The 14,008-nt window shown below is 37.8% G+C and overlaps 1 protein-coding gene across 1 annotated transcript in view; it reads right to left on the bottom strand.

Moving 5' to 3' along the window:
• Positions 1-14,008, bottom strand: part of CUL5 (cullin 5) — a 107,317-nt gene that overhangs the window by 16,131 nt on the left and 77,178 nt on the right. Inside the window, 3 exon segments of the mRNA XM_002807267.7 lie at positions 1,351-1,482; positions 2,297-2,429; positions 12,416-12,480. Of these exon segments, the coding sequence (XP_002807313.3) occupies positions 1,351-1,482; positions 2,297-2,429; positions 12,416-12,480 (330 nt within the window).

Raw genomic sequence — 14,008 nt, 5'->3', positions numbered from 1 at the left:
TGTAATCTCAGCACTTTGGGAGGCCAAGGCAGTCGGATCGCTTGCCACCAGGAGTTCAAGATCAGCCTGGCCAAGAAGCAAAATCTTGTCTCTACTAAAAATATAAAAATTATCCAGGCATCATGTCACAAGCCTGTGGTCTCAGCTACTCAGGAGGCTGAGGCAGGAAAATTGCTTGAATCTGGGAGACAAAGGTTTCATCGAGTCAAGATCGCACCACTGCAATCCAGCCTTGGCAACACAGCAAGGCTCTGTCTCCAAACAAAAAAGAAATAATTTAATTCTAAAGGTTTCTTATAGTAAATATATATTAGTTTTGCTATTTTTCCCTTTTTCCTATATATTTATAAGTGACAGCAAGAGTTCTGAGTCTTTTGAGAATAGTTTTTAAAAGTCACGGAATAATTCTTTTTTCTACTATGCCGTTTGTTGGTGTAGTAATTTCTACTATCCTGCATTGCCATTTGAAGGCTATCTATAAGTTAAAAAATCTGTAGCTCTCTCTGCTGTGTGCACACTCGCACTCTCTCCATGGAGACAGAGATATATACATACACAGAAATGAAAGACATTTACTTTAATAGTTAAAACAAAAAAATAAACTCAAATATTTTATATGGGAATTTAGTTATAATCAGCATTGATTACCCTAAATAGGCCATCATTTAAATATTCTTTTTGCTATATAGAAGTATTTAATGTTATTATTTATTGATAAACATCTCTAAAGTTAAGCATTTAGTACTGAAAATACCTTAAAAATAATTTGTCCTGTAGTCTACTTATTAATAAGGTCGGTTTAAATGAGAGTTGAGGTACAAATGAGAAACAGTAGAAACAACTCAAGAACAAAAACGCTTTACCAAAAGTATTAAGAAAATTACTTTATTAGATATCACTTTATTTTATATAATTGATGCTATATTCTTTATTTTTGAAATGGAGTCTCGCTCTGTCACCCAGGGTGGAGTACAATGGTGTTATCTCAGCTCACTGCAACCTCCACCTCCTGGGTTCAAGTGATTCTCCTGCCTCAGCCTCCTAGGCAGCTGGGATTACAGGCATGCACTAGCACACCAAGGTAATTTTTGTATTTTTAGTAGAGATGGGGTTTCGCCATGTTGGCCAGGCTGGTCTTGAACTCCTGACTGCAGGTGATCCACCTGCCTCAGCCTCCAAAAGTGCTGGGATTACAGGCATGAGCCACTGCACCGGCCTAAATGACACTATATTCTTATAAAATGTTTCCTACTTCTTTGACATTAACAATATTGCCAAAATGTATCACTCAAGCACATATAAAAATGATGTACTATATTGGAAAACCAAATTTTTTAAAAATTTACTTACTCTTAGCCACTCTACCATGTTTTCTTCAATTTCACTATCGGCAGAGATGTCTAATATAAGACGTCGTGTCAAATGAGCTTTGTGATACCTCATAAAAACATCTTTGTTCTGTACATATTTAAGTACCAAGAGCTGCATGAAAAACAAAATTACTTTCAATTCTTATATACTCTTAGCCATCTCTCAAATTTAGACCCTTCTATATCCACCAATTGTCAAAAGTCAGAAATTTTTATATACATATAAAGACCTAGTAAATTATCTGTGAGAAATACCCAGTCCTAATATACTACTTTAAAAGTTAGCAAAATTGAGACCATAACCAAATAAATTTTTAGTCACTCTAAATATCAGTTTTTTAGATTTTACATAAATTGCAACGATATACTTCACATGAAAACAATCAGTGGTTTTCTTCACCCACGTTTCTCTTCTACTTATCTTTTCCACTTTTTTTTCTGCCACTAATCATCTCTCTGGGCCTTTTTGTCTACACTTACCCAATATCTTATTTTTTTTCGTGTTTGTATTCCTGGGCTTACATCATTACTCTAACTGGGTGACAAAAATGAAAGCAACTACTTAGTCTACTCTCACTCATACTTAGCTATCTATCTTGGACTCTAACAAAAAAGGAAGGAGTAAAAAACCCCCAATCTTACAACTATCATTCCAGATTTGTTGGAATGATAAGTCCTGTATTAGTAGCCACAATTTAATTCCTAAAAATAATCATGAAAGGAGAGGAATTAAATGGTATTTCCTTCAAGAAGCTATGAATAAAAATTTTCCGAAGAAAAAATACCCCCCCTAGAGGTATTGCACTGTAAAACTTCATAACAGATACACATTTTAAAATTGGTACTATTATAGAAAGTCCTGTAAGCAAAACACAAATTCAAAGTAAGGTGATTTTAAAAGTTGAAATTAAAAAAAATTCATGTACCACTTCTTTAAGCTTTGCTTCAATCTCTTCAGAGGTTAGTTTTTTGCTTAATGGTGTTTTTCTTAGCAACATGTCACAGTAATTGGCAAGCAGCTCAGGGCATTTTGACTCAGGCTGAGTTTTTAATCCCACCCTAAAAAAACAAATCAAAAGCAGTTGATGGAAAAATGATTGATGTTTGCAAATATTTTTTTCTAAATCCAATTATTCACAAGCGAATTTCTTATCTTAAGTAATCTAATGACCAGGTTTGGAACTAGGATGAGCAAACAAAATATCTAGGGTGCCTAATATAGGGAGGCACTCACTGTTAGGTTCCCCTAAGTGCTGACATGGCACTTGCAGAACACTGAGTGTAAGAGCCTCCTTCAATTTTACACTCTAGGCCAGTGCAGTGGCTCATGCCTGTAATCCTAGCACTTTGGGAGGCTGAGATGGGCAGATCACGAGGTCAGGAGATCAAGACCATTCTGGCTAACACAGTGAACCATATCTCTATTAAAAATACAAAAACTTAGCTGGGCATGGTGGCATGCACCTGTAATCCCAGCTACTTGGGAGGCTAAGGCAGGAGAATCACTTGAACCCAGGAGGCGGAGGTTGCAGTGAGCTGAGATAGAGCCACTGCACTCCAGCCTGGGCAACAGAGCAAGACTCTGCCTCAAAAAATAATTTTTTTTTGTACTCTAGGTGCCTTCTTGCCTCACCCTAGTGCTGACCTGGCAATGATATTTAAAATATTTTGAGAGATCTGTTAAAATACTTTTGAAAAACTGTTAAATTATTGAATATTTATGTTAACATTTAAAACTTACTATTATTAACATGTTAAAACTGTTATTTCACTCTTTGAAATGTATCTAATATAACCCACATTCCATAATGATAATATATCTACCATTATTCATTAAAAATAAAAACTGTAAATGAATTCTTCCTAAGCAATGAAGAATCTGTATCTTCATTTCCCTTTCCTGATACAATTTTTTTTTTTGAGATGGAGTTTTGCTCTTGTCCCCGAGTCTGCAGTGCATGATGTAATCTTGGCTCACTGTAACCTCCACCTCTTGGGTTCAAATCAATTCTCCTGCCTTAGCCTCCCGAGTAGCTGGGATTACAGGTACCTGTCACCATGCCTGGCTAATTTTTATATTTTTAGTAGAGATGAGGTTTCGTCATGTTGGCAAGGCTGGTCTCAAACTTCTGACCTCAGGTAATCCACCTGCCTTGGCCTCCCAAAAAAGCACAGGGATTACACATGTGAGCCACTGTACCTGGCTCTTGATACAAATGTAAATACGGCATAGTGTTGTTTTTTAAAAAATAACTGAGACAGAAAAACACACAAAAAATTTTTAAAAGCTGAGACAAGGTCTCACTAAGTTGTCCAGGCTGAACGCCCCCCAAGCAGCTGGGACTATAGATGCATGCCACTGCACCCAGCAGTATATTGTACTTTTATGCCTGAAAGTCTTAGTTTTTATCCTACTTCTCTAAAAATATACATAAATAAATGAAGATTTTGAAATTTCTTGTGCTTATAAAAGTCAAGTATTGTTTTCCAAGGACTGAGCTATACAAATTCTAAGTATAGAAATCATCTAAACAACAGTTATACTGTGCATACATAGACACAAAAAACATGCATATGTAAAAGTTGACTATATGTATCAACTCTTAGCAGGGCAGATGAAACTTTTTCTTCCCAATTATAAATCCAGGAATCAGCATAGATTCTATTTATTTTATTTTTATAAATTTGTCTTTGCCCTGAGAAATCCTACTCACATAAATAAGTAGATGGGACTAGGGTAAGTTTTGCTTATGATGTCATTCAATTATTTGAGCACCTCCTGAGCCATTTGCAAAACAAAAAAATCCACATTGATCTAATACTAAAAATTATTTTTAATGATGCATATTTAAATAATGGCTAACATCAGTGAGGTGAGGAATGGAAAAAATAAAATAAAAAAACAGCAAAAAATAATAGCTAACATCAACTGTGCTGAAAGCAAAGAAGTAGAAACTATCTGACTAGGATCTGATACCTAATTCATTAGAAATTAATTTTATGTACATCAATAGCAGTATTTCAAAATATTTCTGTCTGAGACAATCTGAAGGTTGTTACATTCTGAGGCAAAGCACCACAGGAAGAATCAAGAAAGATACGCCTTTTCTTTGCAAAGTGGAAATGGGTCATTGTGAAAGAAGTAGAAAGGAAAAACTGTAATGATACTTCCATCACAGGGCGCAATTTTAGAAAAGGGTGAATGTGAAGTTGAAAATTTAGAAATGAATTTTCTTGAAAGTATCCACACTGGCATACTCTAGGGCAATCTTTCCGTATTCCCTTAGTAGCCATACTCCACTAACATAATGAGAATCCACCCATCTCTCCTTGCAATGCCTGGCCCAGGTGTGAGCTACTGTAACAATCCAAGGATCTACCTTCCTGCCTTCATTCAACCTGTTGAGAGGACAGCCATCAGTTTTTATTTCTGTTTTGACATGGACATCTTGCTACATTGCTCAGGCTGGTCTTGAACTCCTGGGCTCAAGCAATCCTCACTCCTCAGCCTCCCAAGAAGCTGGGATTACAAGCCAGCTATTTGTCTTATACTGTTTCTTTGAAGGTAGTGTGTTATTTTTTCCCCCTGTGGCTGTTTTAAAAGTTTTATTATTGTTGTCAGCTTTAAGCTGTTTATTATGATGTACCTAGGAATTGTTTAATTTGTATTTATATCTCACTTGGGATTCACAGACACCCTTAAATCTTTAATCAATTTTGGTCAATACTACTTCAAATATTGGTTAATATCCTCTTTTCTATGCTCTATGATTCCAATTATATATGGTTTTAGAAACTTTCTTTCCTCAGATAACAATTTCCATCTATTTGTCCATTAGTACGTCTTGTTTCTTCATTGCTATTATCTAAGCTTATTAATAATTACTGGGATATAATTCGCAAAGCATACAATTCACTCAAAATATACAATTCAGTGCTTTTAAAGTATATTCGCAGGGTTGTGTAATCATCACCATAACAACATTTTAGAACATCTTCAGCATCCCAAAAAGAAACGCCGTAACTGCTAGCATTCAAATCCCATTCTCTAGCTAATCTTCTGTCATCTTGAAGGCCCGGGCAACACCTTGTCTACTCTATGGATGTGCTGATTCTGGATATCTCAGATAAATGTTATACAGTAAGTAGTATTTTGTGACCTGCTTCTTTTACTTAGCATCAAGTTTTGAAGATTCATCCATGAGTCATAGCATGTATCAGTTGTTCATTCCCTTTTCTAACATGGATCTTTAATTGAGAGTAAAACAGATTTATCACTTAAATCATTTTCAACTGTAGAATTCAATGGCATTAAGTCCATTCACAATGCTGTGCAAACATCACTGCCATCTATTTCCAGAACTTCATCATCCCAAGCAGAATTCTTGTATACATGGAACAGTAACTTCCCGTCTCCCTTTCCCCATCCTCTGGTAATTTTTATTCTACTTTTTGTCTCAATGGATTTGCCTGTTCTTGATACCTCATACAATTCTATTCATGCAAACTTTGACCTTATGTGTCTGGCTTACCTGAATTACTAGAACGTTTTCAAGGTTCATCTATCTTGTGGCATAGAGCAGAATAGTAACTCATTTCTTATGACTAATATTCCACTGTATGGATATAGCACATTTTGCTTATCTATGCAGCTAATAGACATCTGGGTTGTTTATACTTTTTGGCTATTAAGAGTAATGTCACTCTACTATGAATATTTATGTGCATATTTTTGAATGAAAGTATGTTTTCATTTCTTTTTGGTATACACCTCGAAGTAGAACGGTTGGGCTATCTAACTCCGTTGAACTTCTTTTGCTTATTTTGGTCTTTTTCTTTTTTTTTTTTTTTTTTTTTTTTTTTTTTAAAGAGACGGGGTTTCACTGTGTTGGCCAGAATGAAGGTCTCCATCTCTTGACCTCGTGATCCACCCGCCTCGGCCTCCCAAAGTGCTAGGATTACAGGCGTGAACCACCATGCCCGGCCGTTGTTTATTTTGTTTTTTAAGGGTAGTCAAGCGAAGCAGTGGGAGTGGAGAAGAACTACATCTACAACTGCTTGTGATCAATTAGTTGTAAACACCACTGCACTTGGACAAGCCTATGCTGAACTTCTTGAGGAACTACCAAACTGTTTCCACAGAAGGGGCACCACCAACAGTATCATTCCAATTTTTCCAAATCCTTATCCACACTTGTTGTATCTGTCTTTTTTATTTCAGTCAACATACTGGGTATGTTGTGGCATCTCACTGTGGGGAAGCTATTAGTCCTAATTAAAGTCCTTATGTGTTAACTCCAACATGGATCACCTGAGAATCTGCTTCTAAAATGATTTTTCTTTTAGTTAAATCAATTTCTCTGTCCTCACAGGACTGGTAAGGTACTGCACACTGGACACTGTATATAAAAGAATCACACAGACACAAGATGATGTTATCCTGCATTAAGAATGGGTTCACCCTTTGTTCTGCCATGAAAGGAAATCAGTCCGTCTCTCCAGGGTTAGCCAAGGAGTCAAAGGATTGTCCCTCCTGGACTTACATTTCAGCATCCAGTGGGTTTTGTTACTCCAGTCCTGACCACCAAAACATCTACTGCCCCCAGCAGTACTGCTTAGCCTGGGCCAAACCTACATTCTCAGCTGCTGCTTCTCCGTAGGGAAACATAGCTACAAATCCTCCAGTAACCTCTAAAAGGTTTATCTGGCATTTCTGCACATTTCAATTCTTTGTCATATCTTTTTCTGTAGCTCTTACATAACATGAAATGACTATTTTCTACATTTACCTGATTTTCTACTTGTTCTCAGCGGAAGCACTGGCCCACCACAAACTACTCCACTCCATCTCATAAGCAAGTCTCCCAAATAACTTAGATGCTACTACCAGTTTATTCTTCTAAAACAGGGCTGTCCAATCTTTTGGCTTCCCTGGGCCACAATGGAAGGATTATCTTGGTCCACACATAAAATACACTAACACTAATGAAAGATGATGAGTTAAAGAAAAAAACCATCGCCAGCAAGACTCAATGTTTTCCATGAGTTTACGAATGTGTGTTGGGCCACAGTCAAAGTGATCCTGGGTCTCATGTGGCCTGTGGGTTGGACAAGCTTGTTCTAGAACATTACCTCCTCTGTATTTCCAACAGCCACACCACCTGTTCTACTGCCTGGCTCAGCTAATGATACTTATTCTACTGCACAGAAATTTTCTACTTTACTTGAGACAGGGTCTGACTCTGCTGCCCAGGCTGGAGTGCAGTGGTGCCACCATAGCTCCCTGCAGCCTTCACCTTCTGGGTTCAAACAATCCTCCTGAATAGCTAGGACTACACATGTGTGCCATCACGCTCATCTGATTTTTTAAAACTTCTGTAGAGATGGGTCTCACTATGTTGCCCTGACTGGTCCTAACTCCTGGCCTCAAACAATCGTACCAAAGTGCTGAGATTATAGGCATGAGCCATGGCACCCAGCCTAGAAATGTTCTACTTTAATGTGGAGCTAAAGGTAGGACCTTAGAATCAGAAAACAAAGAGAAACCCAACAGTCCTCACTTCTGGGACTCTATCCTGTAGATAAAGATTCACAAATATTAAATGTGCAATATTATCTTCTGTCGTACTAATAGTAATAGCAATATATCGGAACTACTTAATGCAGCAATAAAGAACCAGCTAAATAAGGTATAGTACATCTACCAGACAGAATGCCATGCTGCTATTCAGCATAATGAGGTTATGAAAAACCAACATAAAACAATATAATGGCAAAAGACTGAGACCAAATGCCCTAAAATGAGGAATAAAACAAGGATGCCTGAATTTACCCCTGCCATTGTAACTGTAGTAGACATTCCAGTCAGAGCAATTAGGCAGAGCAAAGAAAGAAACAGATCCAAATTGGAAAGGAAGAAGTAAAAGTATTTCTATTTGCAGATGTCATGACATTACATACAGAAAAGCTGAAAGAATCTACAAAAAAGCTTTCTGAGCTAATAAATCAATTTAGGAAAGCAGCAAAGTACAAAATCAACACATAAAAATTATTTGTGGTTGGGCATGGTACCTCATGCCTGTAATTCTAGCACTTTGAGAGGCAGAGGCAGGAGGCTCACTTGAACCCAGGGATTCAAGACCAGGCTGGGCAACATAGCAAGACCCTGTCTCAAAAAAAAATTAGCCAGGCATGGTGGTATGGGCCTGTAGTCCCAGCTACTCAGAAGGTGGAGGCAGGAGGACTGCTTGAGCCCAGGAGGTGAAGGCTGCAATGAGCTGTGATCATGCCCTTGCACTCCAGCCTAGGTGACAGAGAGAAACCCTGTATGAAAAAGAAAAAAATCAGAAAAAAAAAAAAAAGATGTGTTTTTATACACCAGCAATGAACAATCTAGAAGGAAATTAAGAAAACAATTCCAGGCTGGGCACGGTGGCTCCTGCCTGTAATCCTAGCACTTTGAGAGGCTAAGGTGGGAGAACCACTTGAGTCCAGGAGTTCAAGACCAGCCTGGGCAACATAGTGAGAGACTGTCTCTACAAAAAATAATTAGCCAGGTGTGGCCTGAACCTAATTAGCTACTTAGGAAGCTTGAGGAGGCTGAGGTGGGAACATCACTTGAGCCCAGGAGGGTAAGACTGTCGTGAGCTGCGATTGTGCCACTGCACTCCAGCCTCAGTGACATAGTAGACCTTATCTTCAAAAAAGAAGAAAGAAGAAAGAAAGAAACAGAGGAGAGCAAAGGAGAGGAGGAAAAGAAAGCAATTCCATTTACAATAGCATCCAAAGAAAATGCCGAAGTATAAATTTAACCAAGAAAGTGGAAGACTTGCACACTGAAAGCTGCAAAACACTGCTGAAAGAAATCTAGAAATCAAATGAAAAGAAACTCTGTTTTCATAATTGGGAGACATACATTAACATATTCAATGCATTTCCTATCAAAATTTCAAAGATCTTTTTCATAGAAATGGAAACGTTGACTCTCAAATTCATATGGAATTAGAAGGGAACTCAAATAGCCAAATGACCTTGAAAAAGAACAAAGCTGAAACATGCACACGTCTTGCTTTTAAAAGCTTATCACAAAGCTGCAGTAAATCACAACAATGTGGTTACCAGCATATGGACAAATATATAGACCAATGGAATTCACCTAAGCACCCAAAATAAACACATACATCCATGGCCAACTGATTTTTGATCATGGAGCAGACTGTTCAATGAGTGCTGGAACAACTGGATATCCACATGCAAAAATATGAAATTGGACCTCTATCTCACACCATATACAAAAACTAACTCAAAATGGATCAACGACTTGAATATAAAATCCAAAATTATAAAAGTCTTTTTTTTTGTTGAGACGAAGTCTCACTGTGTTGCCCAGGCTGGAGTGCAATGGCACGATCTTGGCTCACTGCAACCTTCACCTCCCGGGTTCCAACAATTCTCCTGTCTCAGCCTCCCAAGTAGCCGTGATTACAGGTATGCACCACCACGCCTGGCTATTTCTTTTTATTTTTAGTAGAGACGGGATTTCACCATGTTGGCCAGGCTGGTCTTGAACTCCTGACCCCAAGTGATCCACGTGCTTTGGTCTCCCAAAGTGCTGGGATTACAGGTGTGAGCCACCGTGTCCGACCCGATAAAACTCTTAAAAGAAAACATAACAATATATCTTTCTGATTTAAATATGAAACCAAAAGCAAAAGGAACAAAAGAAAAATTGAACTTAATCAAAATTAAAAGCTTTTGTGCATCAAAGGAGAGATCAAGAAAATGAAAAGGTAACTTAGAGAATGGGAGAAAATACTGGCAAGTCATACATCTAATATGAATCTAGTACCAGAATATATAAAGAGCTCTTACAACTCAACAACAAAGACAAAGAATCCAATTAAAGATGGGCAAAGGGGCAGGGCATGGTAGCTCATGTCTGTAATCTCAACACTGTGAGAGGCTGAGGCAGGAGGATCTTTTGAGGCCAGGAGTTTGAGACCAGCCTCAGCAGCATAGCAAGACCTCATCTCTAAAAGAAATTAGTCAAGTACAGTGGTGTGTGCCTATAGTCCCAGCTACTCAGGAGGCTGAACCAGGATGACTGCTTAAGCCCAGGATGTGGAGGCTGCAGTCAGCTATGATCACCCTTCAGAAAGGAAAACAAAAGAATGGCAAAAAAAAAAAAAGAGAAATTGCTCAACATCAAGAGTCATGAGGCAGATGGAAAATTAAAACATTAAGATACTACTACATACATCCCAAACGACTAAAATTAAACGAACACTAAACACTGGTGAGAGTGAAGATCAACTGGTACTCTCACACTCTGTCGGTGAAGTGTAAAACAGAGTAACCACTTTGGAAAGCAAACTACCGTTACATGCCAAAACATCAAAGAATTTCAAAAACACAACGCTGAATGAAAGAAGCTTTACACAAAAAGTACATAGTGTATGATCCCATTTATACAAAGTCCTAGATTAGGCAAAACTAACCTATATTGGGGGAAATAATCAGGACAGCAGATGCCTCTGGAAGGAGCTGGGTGGGACTGACTGTGAATAGACATGAGGTAACTCTCTAGAATGTTAAAGACAGCAACCATGTTAATGGGGTATAAGCATTTGTCAAATCTGACTCAAATGTACACTTAAGATTTATGCATGGGACTATATGTAAAATTTACCTAAAAACATAAACATCAAATTCAATGAATGCATTCTGAAGTGTTTAGGGACTAAAGGTTACTGATGTCTGCAATCTCTTTAGAAATGCACTTAAAAAGTTGACTGATGGATGCAAATAGATACATATTTGATAAAGCAACTATAGTAACTCTGTTGTAAATTTGAACATTTTCATAAAAAAAAAAATATGCTCGGGACTGCGTGCAGTGGCTCACACCTGTAATCCCAGCACTTTGGGAGGCCAAGGCAGGCGGATCACTTGAGGTCAAGAGTTGGAGACCAGCCTGGCCAAAACCCCATCTCCACTAAAAATACAAAAAAAATTAGCTGGGCACGGTGGCATGTGCTTGTAATACCAGCTATTTGGGAGGCTGAGGCAAGAGAATTGCTTGAACCCAGGAGGTGGAGGTTGCAGTGAGCTGAGATCACACCACTGCACTCCAGCCTGGGTGACAGAGTAAGACCCTGTCATAAATGAATAAATAAATAAGCAAGCAAGCAAGCTAGCAAACTCGGGTGACAGAGAATGAAGATCTCTACCTACTCGTGCAAAGAGATGGCCATGATGTAGTGCTGTATGTTTCACATATTTCACAGTTTATAAAAGTACATAATATACGCCTTTCTAAAACATGTCAGTATAATACGGTACGACTCAGAATGTCTTCCACCATATTACTCAAGCAACGTACAGCTCAAAAAAGACAAAATGAAAACACTAAATGAAGAATACTTGATTGCTTTTCCTTAAGAAATGTTATTTTTCAGTAGTTTTCAAGTATTTTAACATTAGATATAAAATTTCTTTAAAATGGTAATTCTTAGCTACAAGTACATCGAAAGATTTTTTTCAATTAACCTTTATTGCTATTTAGTACTACTCTCAAAGTGCTATAACTAGCTCAGATTCATTTCACAAATTTCAGTTGTCAGATTTTCCATAAGCTATGCTTAGCACAGGCATATTCATCTTACCAATTATAGAACAGTTTTTTAAAAACAGTAATAGAAAAATTCACATTAAAACAAAGTTCTTTCTATATCATTATGGTAAATTGAGTCATTTTCTATGCTTCTTTAAGTAACAGAATACTGTTAGTCACTAATGAGGGAAAAACAATCAAGTAGAGGTCCTAAAAGATTAGGAATAAATTTTTTTTTTCTGCTTGAAAAAATAATCACTTTTTAAATTATAAAATAATAAAAAATGATAAATGGACTTTAATAGCCAAAAGCAGCAAAAGTCACAAAACTAACAACAAAAACAAACCTAACAGGGTACCTTGTATACCCAGTTAAACTGTATTACACACATAAAAACTTAAGTACTTTAAAGTATGGTTTTTTAAAACTTACCCCTTCTGCTTCAAAGGTAATTCAAGTTTAAATATGGTAGCATCATTAACAACTGCTTTATATGCCTGCAAAAAATAATTTGTAATAAAATCGTTATTTTTAATATTTAAAACATACAAAGTTTTATACACCCTAACACACATAAAAATATGCCAGTTTTTATTTCTAATGGTATATCTGGCCAGACAGAATTAGCCTAGTCAAAGACTTGAGCATGTTCTTTGTCATATTATAATTACCAATATTCTCAAGTGAGGTTTTCTTTTTTTTTTTTTTTTTTGAGATGAAGTCTCACTCTATCACCCAGGCTGGAGTGCAGTGGCGTGATTTTGGCTCACTGCAACCTCCACCTCCCAGGTTCAAGCGATTCTCCTGCCTCAGCCTCTCATATAGCTGGGATTACAGGTGCCTGCCACCATGCCTGGCTAACTTTTGTATTTTTAGTAGAAAGGAGGTTTCACCATGTTGGCCAGGCTGCTCTCAAACTCCTGACCTCTGGTGAATTGCCTGCCTTGGCCTCCCAGAGTGCTGGGATTACAAGCATGAGCCCATGTGCCCAGCCTCAAGTGAGGTCTTTTTTTGTTGTTGTTGTTGTTGTTTTTTTTTTTTTTTTTTGAGACAGGGTCTCACTCTGTCACACAGGCTGGCTCAGCTCACTGCAACTTTGGCCTCGTGGGTGCAAGCGATTCTCCTGCCTCAGCTTCCTGAGTAGCTGGAACTATAGGTGTGCACCACAGTGCCTGGCTAATTTTTGTATTTTTAGTAGAGACAGGGTTTCATCATGTTGGCTAGGCTGGTCTCGAACCCCGACCTCAAGTGATCCACCCACCTTAGCCTCCCAAAGTGCTGGATTACAGGTGTCAGCCACTGCGCCAGCCTACACAACTGTTCTTGTTAAAGTCACTGGTAACTTCCCTGTTGCAGAAGATAACGGTTAATCTCCATCTTACTTGATTTATCAACAGTGTTTTAAACAGCAGATCACACCCTCCTCCTGAGAGCACTTTTCTCACTTGTCTTTTAGCCCATAACATTCTCCTGATCACTGTTTCCTTCTCGTGAAAGATGACTCTTCATTTTCTAACAATAAAATATCAGAATGCCCTAGGCCAATCCTTGGATCTGTCCTCTTTTCTGTCTTCACTCATTACCATATGGATGTTTAACAGATATTTCAAAGTTAACTTATTAAAAACTGAGTTTCTGATCTCTCTGCAACCATCTCTCCAAAACCAGTTTCTCTTAGTCTTCCCTATCGCAGCGAACACATCCTTCTAACTGATCAGAACACAAATCTGAATGTCATCACTGACTAGTCTCTATCACATTCTACATCTGATTCAACAGCAAATCCTGAATAGTCTATCTTCATAATATAATCATAATCTCAGCAATCCCTCTTCTAGGCATACACCCAAAGGAAATTAAATTACCACTTCATAAAGATAACTGCACTCCCACATTCACTGCAGCATTATTCACAGTAGCCAAAATATGAACACAACTTCAGTGTCCATCAATGGATAAAGAAACTGGTACATATATACTATGGAAGACTGGAAGAGCTTATGCTAAGTCAAATAAGCCAGACAC

The sequence above is a fragment of the Callithrix jacchus genome, chromosome 10 (assembly GCF_049354715.1).
Source record: "Callithrix jacchus isolate 240 chromosome 10, calJac240_pri, whole genome shotgun sequence".
NCBI lineage: Eukaryota > Metazoa > Chordata > Mammalia > Primates > Cebidae > Callithrix > Callithrix jacchus.
The sequence above is the reverse complement of the archived record's forward strand: the minus strand, read 5'-3'. Positions and strand labels throughout refer to the sequence as shown.